We start from the raw sequence: 12,355 nt of genomic DNA, 5'->3' as shown, positions 1-12,355 counted from the left end.
TACGCTGCATGTATTTTGTGCAAACTACACACCAGATATTACAGTTTGTGGCAGCACTGATGCTACTTGTGCTGTTTGAGGGAACATAAATGATGTTAAAATTACCTGTAGAAACGTATGTATTTTGCACGCTACATATACAGTGAGCAAACAGAGCAATCTGCAAATTCTGGATCAAAGCAGAAAAATGCTTCAAACCCAATGCTTTTTATTCCTTTCAACAGCTCACTTGAAGCAAGAGGCCAGAAATACTAATGATGTCATTACCAACTGGGGTTTGCTCTTTCAGCGGACTCTTCATTAAAAATCATTCATTAGAAGCATTTTAAAAACATTCATCTCCTGATGTCATTAAATGAATACTTTCCGAATCCTATTTTACAGGAGAGGAAATTGAGGCAACCAAGTTATGGCCCGTTCCTGAAAAAACTGCGATAAATCAGATTTCTTTTTCCTCTCAGTGACTACAACGGGAGCAAGATTGGATCTACCTCCATCACTAACCCATGGCCACTTGAACACTTGTAGGAGAGCCAAGAACAGCCCGATATTTTTTACTTTGTTTCCAATGGATTAACCACTCTGTTTTCCAATCATTATTTAATTCTGCCAACAAAAACAGGCCCGATTTTTATATCGGGCCAGTTTCACACCAGCAAATTTCCATTGCTTTCAACCAAGTCCTACCAGATTCACAACAAGCATAGCTGCATGTCCACCCATTAGGGCTCCTGGGCACATACAAAATGTTTGCTGAACAAAACAGACTTAACCTAGAACGGGCTTAATGACAGGGGCTTAACAATAAACAAATTTAACCATGAGATGAAGAGGCAAATCCATTTGGAAGCCTTAACCTCAGCTTTCCTAGCTGGGTTAGCAGCTCTGGGTTAAAAGTCTACCCCAGAAAGCTGAACAAAAAAATCTGCAAAGTGGTTTCGGTTCAGAGAAATCAGGAGCTGGATAAATATTTATGGGAAATACAGCAAGAGATAATTAATTCTGAACTAGCAGCTGAGTCCAGACATTGTTCCAGAGAAATTTCAGCTTTCAGCTGGTTCTCAGCATGGTGCCAGAAGTCCCCCCAAAACAGAAGATTCAGGAGCAAGCATTATGGCTTCTATAGCTGTTCTCCTTAAGGGGTATGAGTGACCTTAAGCACATGACAGGTAAACAGAGTAACCCAAATCCATGCTGGTTTGCTGGGAACAAGCAGCTGAAGGTGGTTGCAGATGTTATCCCTGTAACCATTGCACTGAAGCGATAGCAATTCAAGATCCTCAGCTTTTCCCCCATCTCCCCAGTGCTCTACTAAGCACCAACAAGACAACCCTTTCCAACCGGCTCCAAAGGAGGATCCACAAATTGCTCTTTGCCATGAGCTTGTGGCACCCCAACTCTTACCTGCCCCAGTGAACTGCCAAGTTCTGTCCAATTGACCTGATGAGGGCACTCGGCCCATGGTCCCAGATACACTGCTGAGCCCAAGCGTGGGCTGATCTTTCCAGCTCATCATCCCAGGTCTTCAAGGCGTTGGGAGAGAAAAGAACAGGTCAGTTCATCATCTCAAGCTTATTAGATCGAGAGACTCAATCAACAGCACTTAGTGAAGAGAGACTAAACTATAGCTCAACCCCCGGTGTCTGGCCTGTCCTTGTGAAGCCAGCACATTGTAATGATGTGCCCTGACCTAGAAACAAGTTGTTCTAGATGTCCTCTGCCATGGAAACACAGGGCACTAAGTGGTCTATTATTTTTCCTGCTTGATGCCATGCTTCTTAGGACATGCTTTGCAGAGGTCAGCAGAAAGCACACCTGGTAAGACCTCAAGAACCCATCTAGACAATCCACCCTAAAACACAAGATACTCTTGCAGGTGTTTTTCTAAGTTGTTAAAACAAAACAAAACAACAACAGCAACAAAATCAATGATGGAGATCACAGCACTTCGCCACCCATTTCTGAGATCCGCAAGACTTCTAACATGCTGTCAGTGCTCTGATGTAGTTGCAGCCTGATTTTCCTTCCCTTGTCCTCAATATGAGGACGTTTCCTGGTTTTCTCATCAAATGGGACTCCAACCGTGGATGTGCTCCTGCCCTTCACTCTCAACATCACTGGAGATTTTTGGCCCAATCTCTTGAGCGAGGGATGTGGGTCTGAGGCTCCCAGTCCCACCTGTCCTTCCAGAATAACTGCTGAGTCCACCGAAGGATCCAGTCAAATTTGACAGAGGTGGCAAAGTCCCAGAGCTGTCAAGCTTATATCACTCTCAATGAAACAGGCATCAGGTTAGAACTGACAAATCCCGTTTATGTTCCCACTGAGGGAAGGACTTTGGTGTGAGACCAGTCCTCGTTGAATATCACCCAGCTGTAAGCCAAACAAGAGCTCAAACATGGTACAAAGGCAAATAGAAAAGCTGGCTTCATTGGCTCCGCTGCCCAGGAGTATATTTGTTTTTAAGGCCAGACTTGCTGGACCCAGGAGACAGTGCCCTGAATTCATTGTGTAATTACTGACAGCTGGTCTATTCAGAACAGCCCTTAGAGGATAATTCATTGGGATTAAAATATTACCGTACATTCCTACAAATAAAACCAAAGGGAAGAGAGGTCTTGTAATGTGTCTACAGTCCATTCACATGCCAGTGCGAGATTATGTCCTCTTTGGACGTTTACCATCACAACCAGCTGGTCTTTCCAAGTCCCGTCTTCTCCAGAAGAAAAGCAACTCCCGATCTCAAACACCTCAAAGGACCCGTCAGAGCCCATTTGAAGGACTGGAGGGCATTTAGGGTCTCAAACACATTTCAAACCCATCAAGTGCTCATTCCGAGTAAGTATCTGCACACAGTCTCAGGCAGTTATAACTGGGATGGGGAGGAACCGCATGTCCCTCACTAAGATGACAGGAAAACACAGTGTCTCCTGGACCTTGATGTGTCTACACAATCTTCCTCAGGCAAACATGAGCTCATTTAACCAAGCTAACAGCCCGAACCCCTGAGAACACCTTATCATTAAGCACGCTCAGCAACCCAAATTCCAACAACACCCCAGAGCTGCTCTGAGCTCATCAGCTTGGCCAAGCAAATTCACGTCAATCTGCAAAACCCCGTGCAGACACAACTCTGACAGAGGGAACGAAAACCATATTCCATCTCAGCCCTCCAGCTCCTTGAAGATGTATGGGATCTGACCCACCACACACATTTCCAAACCTCTCTTCAAGCAGACTGTTGCAATTGTGCCTAGACACACAGCTTTTTGTGGTCTCCCACTTTCTGCACCAGGCAATGACCAGCCACAATCCGCCTTCCCATCCAACATAGAAGCCACAGAAACTCTCCCCAGACATTATGCGCTGCAAGCACTTCAGACTTTCTAGTAGAGCATTATTCCCTGCAGCCTCAAAGGCAGAGACGCTCCAAATCTCCTAATTTAATGCAGAGACGTTATGAGCAATAGGCCATTAAATGGAAATGGATGTGAACATATGTGTTACATCTTCCTTTGATGCCTGCGGATAAAACAAATGAACTCGGACAAAAGATACTCAACAGGCAATTGGGAATGAGCTACATCTTTGCATGGCTTTGTGCTTGATGAGTAGAGAAGCTCATTTCTGCAGGCGTCAGATTACAAAGCCTTCCCATTTAAATTAGAGCAGTTATTTGCCTCTTGCTTCTCAGACGTGAATGCGGTCAGGAGGCTGGAATTATTTCAGAGCAATAAACATATTAAAAAAAAAATAGATTTCAGACTTTCCCAGCTACACTTGCAAGAATTCTTTCTGCCAATATTCAAAGCAGTATCTCGGAAGAGTCCTGAAGCCAAAGGGGCCGTGTACATCTGTGCTCAGCCCTCTTCCCAAGCAGAGACTGAGAAGCCTTCGGGTATGTGCAATTCCAAGTGATTCAGCACATGAACTCTCTTTTCTTACTCCTACAAATTTTTAATGGCCTTTCGAAGTACAGTATTCACTGTACACGTTAAATACATGCATGGCATGCACACACGACTCTACAATTTGTAGGTTTAGGTTTAATAAGAACATACCCCACAAAGAGTCAATTTAGTCAGCCTAACTAGTTTGTAAACCTGACTCTAGACACTTGAGTTGTAGCGACCAGGTTACTCTCTCATTTTTCTCCCCATCTTAGACTTCTTACAATAATGACAATTTACTTTTAAAAGTGGCACAAGAGTCCAGGACTGACATGTACTGGCAGAAGTTCAGATACACTTTGCTAATCTACACAGAAATACTATTCTGTCCCGACAAGGAGAGTCACCACCCTACAGTTGAGTGGAAAGATGGATACCTTACGCATGAAAACAAGCTATTAACAAATTATTTTCCTTCCAGCGATCTGTACTGAGAACAATTTTGTTTTATCCAGCTGTCTTTGAGGCTCCACATGAGAAAAGTTTTCTGCCTTTCATCGCTGCTGAAACCATCTGACTGAGTCATCTTAAAAGGTCAAGATGTCTTAGGAACTATTACGTCCTTTTTACTCTGGGTTTTGGTCTTGGCTCCCATCCATGACTATGACTGCTGTTATAAAGTCCAAACACACAGTGAAAGTGTTGATCATAAAGCTGTTATAGGGTTAAGACAATTCCATATTCGACCAGCTTTGTTGGGACGATGTACACAACTCACTCATTTTCCATTAACACTGAGTATCTGTGCCAGCTTTCAATTAATTATACAAACCCAACACCAAAACCGTTTCCTTCTTCCACTCCACTTTACTTTTATCCCATATGTATATAATTCTTTTGATCTCCAGATAAGTCATGGGACTCACTGTGTTATTACTTTCTTATTAACAGCCTCCACCAACTAAAGTTCTCGTGTAGGAGACTGATGTGTCCCTTTCCTGGAATATATTAGCTCCCCTGGCTACTTTGCGTCAGGTAAATATGTCAGATATGGAGCTGGGAGAAAGGACTTTGAAGAGGCAGCATTTGTAGGTTGATGGGCAAGAACAAGTTCTACCTACTTATCCGCAAATTAGCACCACACGCCTGTGACGCTCCACACCGGCAGCAAAGGAAGAGAGAACAGTTTATCTACGGCACTAAAGACAGACCATACTCTTAAACAAGTCCAAATGAGAAGTGTCCTATGCAGAACAAAGGATTAAAGGAAAATTCACATTCAGAATATACACAGCATTTCCAAGTAGCGTTCGGTAAACACGGAGACGTGAAAGACTGATTATAGCCTTTCCAAGTAGCACCGTCTCAGGCTCAAGCTTCTTTCTTCGCAGCATATAAGGCCCTTTCATTTACCCTCAATCACCCATAAAAACCACTAAAAAAAGCACACTGAGCGAGGGCAAACACAGAAGTGTAACCGCGCTGTAAGCGACACCAGCAGCCGGCCAGCGGACGGTCCGCAACGGCAACCCTCTCAGACCCTCCACGCCAACCAAAACACGTTTGGCTTTCTCAGGCCTCGTGTTTACTTTCCGGATATTCATCAAGTCACCTCCGCTCCGGCAGTACCTTGCCTGCAGGATGACGTGAGAGCCCGCTGAGAAGAGAAATACAAAGCAGCGGTTCTTAGAAAGACGTGCGGTTTCCGACAAAAGGGGGATGGAAGTCCAATGGTTGATGCTCCTGGGGACCAACTGTTGGACAACTGTCCTTCCTTACTGTCCTCTGCCCTCCCTTCTCTCTTCCCTTTCCCTACAGTCACAAAAGTCAGGATTTTCCATTCGCAGCACTCATTTCGGCGCAGCTGGCAAACAATTTTACATTGCATTTAGTGTACTTTTCTTTTACCCTTTTAAACACAGTCTCAACAAATCATTAGTCATTTAATCTGTCAGCAGGAGCACAAAGTTGAAGTGAGGCTAGTTTTGGTCATGCCTATATTTGCACACCGGGAAAAGGCACACAAAAAAGATTATTTGCCTACATCATTTTCTGGCCCCGCAATATTTTGATGACATGTCAAAAATAGCTCAAAGTAGGGTCTCTGGCATCAGGTAAAAAAAAGCCTATTCATCTGAATTGTTGACAGTAAAGGTCTATTTCATAGTCATACTTTTCAGTTCTCCCTCTGAAGTGGGAGAATACATTGACCAAACTTTTATTTTGGTTTCTTGAACTATGGAAAGCCAATCGCGCCGACCCATCCACCCATGAACTCCCAAGTCTTCCCAGCTATTTCCAGTGACTGAAATTCTTTGCAGATGGAGCCACATTCCTCAAGCCCTGTTTCTCCAAGGTCCTGAGCAGATCCCCAGCAGCATCACGGATGCTTGGCTCACACCGGTAATCCCTGGTGACCAGTGTACGACAAAAGGGCAGGTGCTGCTCCCAGCGTTGGGTGGCAGCTGATGGCAACCCACAGACCATCGGAGCAGAGCGTAGTGCCCCAAAACACCAGTCACAACAGTCTGCAAGCTTTCCCAGGGAAAATATGGGTTAAACACTAGGGAAAATTTGATGCTTTTATGACATTAGGGTAATGGAAGAACCTGCTGAGGCGGGCTGTGGAATTGCCATCACTGGAGATGGTTTATGAATAATGGAACCGGTCCTGAAACTACGCAGCAGATGGACTCAATGACCCATTAGTGGCCCTTTCCAACCAAAACAGTCCAATGATCTAAAGCGTCGTTCGCACTGGAATGAAATTGCTCCAGGAAACCTCTTGAGAAAAACTTACTGAAGAGGAAATTTGCTACACCATAAGGAAAGTTAAAATAATACTAAAAAAAAAAAAGTCATAATAAAGTTAGCTATCAGGAGCTAGACTCACCATGTATTCCATATTAGATGCTGCTGGGTACACCTGACCTCTCAATTTATTGTGGAGCATCAGTATCTCCTGTCTGTCTGAGAATAAAATGGCTCTTTTGGATCTGGAGTGAGCTTCCCCATCCTGATATTTACTCAGAATCCTCTCCAGGTGACTTGAGTTGGACAAGACGAAGCATTCGGCTGCCTGTGCCAGGAACAGTACACATCCCAGAGGAAGGATCCAAGGCAGGGCAGGGTTCATGCCGCCTCCTCTACAGCCAGCACAAGTGGAGATGAAGACAACGCTCCGTTTCCTTACAGGGACTCCTGTGGGTCAGCGCAGGTCTGGATTTGGGGGAGAAACAGGCAATCAGAGCAGTGCCAGAGAAGCTCTCAGTGCATATGACCCCCACCGAGGAAGCCACACAACCCGGATTTTTGCTTGCAAAAGAGTGGATCCCACAGTCTAAGCGACTATCATTCACCTCGATGACCTGAACAACACCGTAAGTGGCAGGAGCTCAGTTTATCACACTGGGCAACGCAACTGATGTTGTGCTGGGAGCGAGCATCACCCCGGCGCGGTGGCAGATGTCTTCTCCACCAAAGATGCCAGAGGTGCAGGTGTCACCCAGCAACTCTGAGTAATCCCAGCTCCACCCCATCACAGGCAGGAAGCGGAAACATTTGAAGGTATTCGCCCAAAAAGCAGCTGTTAAAGCGGAGACTGGCTAAAAGGAAAGTAAAATTCCCAACGAGCTGGATGGCAAAGGTCAGACAGCAGCAAGAGCTATTTCGGAGGCCCCGCTCTGCCAATAGACTCCAGCAGAGCAGCTGCCAGACTCTGTGAAAGCGGCTGTTTATGTGAAATGTCGCCGTAACGTCGAACAACCAAAATCCCCGCTGGCGAGTGACGCATCGGGGTGTTCTCGCTGACGCATCATCGCTTTACGGCGGGCGGGAACGCGGCCAGCGATATGAATTATGGCAGATGAGGAGAGGAGCCGGAGCACCCATCCTTCCCCCGCCAGAAGATTAGGTGTTCCCGTGCACGCTCGGTAGCTGTCAGCACCGACAGCTCACAGAGACGGTCTCAATTTGGTCATCGCCGGGTTTGAACGGCTTCATTTAATCCCCATCCCCTCCTTTGCTCCACGCTGCTCCTGCTCCACCTGCTATTTCCAAACTCTTCCTCTCCCGCCTGCCCTGACTTTTCCGTCTAACAAGCCTTGTGCCTCTTGGCTGGTTTTATTTAGATCATGAGCTATTCAGGGAAGGAAATCTGTGCTGCTGCACAGCTCTGCAGCACCTAATGCTCCTCAGGTGGCACCTAAGAGCTGCTAGAGCAGAATCAATCCATCGGGACCATAAGCATCCGTACAGACAGTGCAAGCACAGCATCACTCCCCTTTGGGCTAAATTTTGGAAGAAACCTTCCACAACCCCCTCTTCGGCACTAGGTGAGGATCCGGTTTTGACAGCGCTGTTAAAAGACACATGGGAAGCATCCCTGCGCAGCGTCGGGAAAGAAACCCCAAGATTAGCAGGAACGATTCGAGAAGTTTCAGCCCAGTGACATGGGACTTGGACACACTGAGACCGGACGAGTTGGAAACCATCCAAGGCAGGGAAGCGCCTTCCAGCTCCCAGCTGGAAAAGCTGTGCTCGAGCACAAAGTCCCAAATCTCGGTTCCCCAGACCCAGCACAACAGCATCTGCAGAAGCCAGTGGCAAGCACAGAGGCGCTTTGCACGGGGCGGGCGCCAAAAACACTCCAAGGCCATTGGGAACCCCTGAAAACCTCTTGGTTGTCTACACGAAATAGAGAAATTCCTTTTTCTGAGGCTTCTCCCTTGTACTGTATTAAGGCAGATGAAAACCAGCTGCCCTCTATCTCTCTCCAGGCAGAGCATTAAGCCTCAGCAGAACAATGCAGGAATGTAATTTGCTCGGTTTAGGTAACAACTTCTCATTATTTCCTGCTCTGCAGAGCAAGTCGAACACACACGCCTTGTCCCCAGCTCCAGGCACAGCCGAAAGACAGGACGTTCGGTGGCGTCGGGACAAATATCGCGTTAACCTCATCCTCTTCCCAGCCCGGTTTGTCGGCATCTGCTTCCCCCCCAAGCAGGAGCCCAACGTTCTAACCCGGCTCCAGAGGGGTAGGGGAGGCAAAACGAGCTGTTGCTTTTGTAGGCTCTCTGACCCAAATTCAGGGAACAATTCCTACTTTGAGGCACTTCCCTGAGAATTTAAAAATAGATGCTCTGCCACAGCCGTTCACAATGTGGCCATTTAGCCCCAGCAGTCGGGACGGCAGCCTGCCCTGTAGGTAGAGCGGGCAGGAACACACAGCGAATATACGCTGCCGTTGTACCCCCTCATTTGGCCGGGTGCCCTTTGCTAAATAGGAGCCCGTATCCACCACCCATTTAAGGCAAACACTGGATTTACAGAGCGGGCAGCTTGGAAAAAAAAAAAAAAAAATCAGCTGTAACATCTGAAAGCCCCGAGGAGCTGCCCCCAGTCACGGCTCCGCAACGAAGCCAACGCGTCTGGTTTCGCGATCCAGCCAAAACCTTGCAACAGATGGTGCATTATTCCTCAGGATGTTCTTCCCTATATCTTGTTTACGAGCAAGGGGATACTCAGGCTTCTCTAAAATTAGGTCACTTTGGCACTATCTTCTTTTTCACTTGGGGTGTGCAGGTCCCTTCCTCTGCTTTGGCTCAAGCTGGGGAGCCCCAAGCATCCACAGCAACGACGAAGTGATCAGAGAGGGACAGGGAGCCAAGATTAATTGAAAGCGGCAGGTAGATGCTCACATTCAGCAAGCTCTCATTGATTTCAGACGTCCATCCATTTGCCTCTCTTAATATCTTTGTGCCCAGGTGCAACGAAACACCCGGACACGTGTTAAAAGAGCAGCGGGGCCAAGCGCCCTGCAGAGCTGGGGCAACACGCTGGGGCTGCATCAGGAGCTCCTCGTCGGGGAAAATTGAAATCATACCGCCTTGGAGCTGGGATTTGACATGATTTAGAGAAAATTATCAGCTGACAGTCAGCTGAGGAAGCCTCTGCTGTTGTTTTCAAGGGTTCAAGAGGAGTATGAGCACAGCCTCCCTTGAAACGCATCGGGCCCTTGATGCTGGTGCCAGGTAAACATCTGGGAGCGATCAGAAACGAGTGAGTCAGCAAAAACCGACTGTAAAGCCTGTCCAAACGGGGGACAAAGGAGAGGCCTTCTTCTGGGGCCTGAGGAAGTTAAAAAGCAGCGCCGGACTTTGAAAAAGAGTATTTTTAGAAAGCTATTTCCCCAGCTAATGGATGGTGTCTGCGTTTCGCAGAAAGCAGAAGAGCTGCTGGCGTTTGAAGCCTGGCACGCAGCGCCTGCTAAAGCCACATGCAGGCTGACTTCTGGTCTTCATTATGTCCCTGCTTCACCTTAGTCCCTACAGCTATTGAGCTTTAACTGCCTCCCTGGTGAAGCACACGAGTAGGTGTCTACTCCTTGGTTGTGGATGGCATTTGCAGCTAAAATATCCCGAGAGCTGCGAGGTTATATATGAAACGAGCTGACAAGGCAGGGAAATGCACGGGTTAGCTCAGGATGCCAGCAAAGCATCTAAACCAGCAAAGCTGAGGGGAGTTAAGCCTAGGATCAGCTTTTAAGCGGAGTTAGCCTGGGATCAGCTTCTAACCTGTGCAAAGAAATCCAGGGGTAAAGCCACAACATACTTGATGCATTAAAGCCCAGGTCATCTATCTAACTGAGACGCACATTCCCGGCTTTGAAGAATTGTGTTGGCTTCAAAAGAAAAGCGCGATGACAAGTTCCCTGACGCAGGACATAGCGCTGTCTGCACAGAGCACTCTATGCATTCAGCATCCTCAAGGCCACGGGCCAAAACATCTGGATCTTCCATTACAATCCACTCCCACAGAACCGAAGTGGGTGAGTTTCTACGCAAAACCACATGGAAAACCCACTGGTAACACACACGACATGTGGCGACGCTGTGAAATTCCTTTGAGACCGGACTTTAGAGCAGAATTGCACAAAGACAGGCTTCTTGGAGCAGGCCAGCGGTGCCCATGGGTAGTCAGCTATTAGAGACTGCCACAGCATCCCTTAGATATTTTCTATTTGTGTAGAAATCCACTCCTGCCCTTGCAAACTCCTCCCATTCATTCAAGATTAATGTTTATTAATCTTGCATTAACCTCTGCAAAGCATACATAAGGGCAGCTCAGACAGCATTGTGCTGTTTTATACCACGCAGGCAACTTTTGGGAGAAGTTACTAAAATCGTGCCTACTTAAATAAAGGCATTTCTTGCACAGACACACACACACCCCCCCAAACCACATTGCAGAAGCAGGGACCAAAGCTTACACTTACCTCGCCAAATCCTTCCAAGTCCCCAGGAAATTGTAGCTCCTCCAAACCTTCTTGTGGAAAATTAATTATATATCTGAAATATTTAAACTAGGAGGAGGGGGGTAAAAAAAAAACCCAAAAGGATGAAATGAGTCTTAGGAGGAACGCAAGGTCTCAGCTCAGCAGCTCGTACCAACTGCAGTCTCACAGAGCTCCCCAGTGGTATTTATGCTCTCCAGGCAAAAAGGACAACCCTGGATCGTCCTGTTTGGCAACGGGCCTGTAGGAATAACGAAAAGAGGAGGAAAAAAAAAAAAAAGAGGAGGCAGGAGCAAGGAGCGGGGGGATGTCGCTGGGGATGTCAGCAGTTTGCAGACGGTCATTGGGGCTCAGCAAATTCGGGCCATCCTCCCCAGGGCTGTAACACAACACCCGGGAGCGGGGAGGAGGAGGAGGAGGAGGAGGAGGAGAAGTGCAGCCGGATGATCTATAAAAGGTGTTTTTTTTTTTTCCTCTCTCTCCCCTGCAGCAGCGGGAGGCAAAGCTCAGACCGGCGGGGAGCGGGGACGGGGCTCCGGGCACCCCCGGGGAATTCAAGGAGAGGGGTTTTTCCTCAAGCCGCTTGTCTCCATTTCCCGCTGCCCACGGGAATATCCCACAGCTGCAGGGCTGAGCCAGCTCCGCTGGGTCCCCCGGCAAAGCGGGGACCTGCTCCCAGCATCCTGCCTTTTTACCAAAACCGGGCGTTTGCTGGGAAGTGGGAGATTTCTCTCTGTGCGGTTTGTTCCCAAAGCTCGCCCGGCGCTGACACCCACGGTTCGGCCCCGCTGCTCCGGCACTAAGTTACAAAGAATACGGAAAAGAAAAAGGGAGCGAGATGTCAGGCTCACCTCTCCTGCTGATGCCCAAACAGCTTTCGCATCAAACTCCGTGCCTGCAGCCACATGGTTTTATTCACTGTGAAAGGAAACGATTGAGCAAATGATGAGTTGAAAGTTCCTTTTTTTTTTTTTTTTTGCCTTGCGTAAACAAACAGGAAAAAATAACATGAGTGCATCACAGTATCATGAGTAACAACGTGAGAGATTCACAGCACCTCTCTGCAGCAGCCACCCGTGGGACCAGGTCCTGGCATCGCCACCCATGGGAGTGGGTGTCCCCATAGGCAGCACCCCTTGGTGTCCCCATAGGCGGCACTGTGGGGTTGGCA

The 12,355-nt window shown here is 47.6% G+C and overlaps 1 protein-coding gene across 2 annotated transcripts in view; it reads right to left on the bottom strand.

The window, feature by feature from the left end:
- Nucleotides 1–11,542, bottom strand: part of CRISPLD2 (cysteine rich secretory protein LCCL domain containing 2) — a 31,233-nt gene extending 19,691 nt beyond the window's left edge. The window contains exons 1-3 of one of the 2 annotated variants that reach the window (XM_065640853.1): nt 11,167–11,542; nt 6,784–7,109; nt 1,405–1,523 (exon numbers count right to left, since the gene is read on the bottom strand). In XM_065640853.1, the coding sequence (XP_065496925.1) occupies nt 1,405–1,523; nt 6,784–7,026 (362 nt within the window). In that variant the 5' untranslated portion in view covers nt 7,027–7,109; nt 11,167–11,542. Of the gene's footprint in view, nt 1–1,404; nt 1,524–6,783; nt 7,110–7,249; nt 7,320–11,166 lie in introns of those variants that run through there. The other variant, XM_065640854.1, reaches the window with a different exon arrangement.
- Between the last annotated feature and the right edge of the window lie 813 nt (nt 11,543–12,355).

The sequence above is a fragment of the Caloenas nicobarica genome, chromosome 9 (assembly GCF_036013445.1).
Source record: "Caloenas nicobarica isolate bCalNic1 chromosome 9, bCalNic1.hap1, whole genome shotgun sequence".
In the NCBI taxonomy this organism is placed as follows: Eukaryota; Metazoa; Chordata; class Aves; order Columbiformes; family Columbidae; genus Caloenas; species Caloenas nicobarica.
This window is presented reverse-complemented; position numbering and strand designations above follow the sequence as displayed.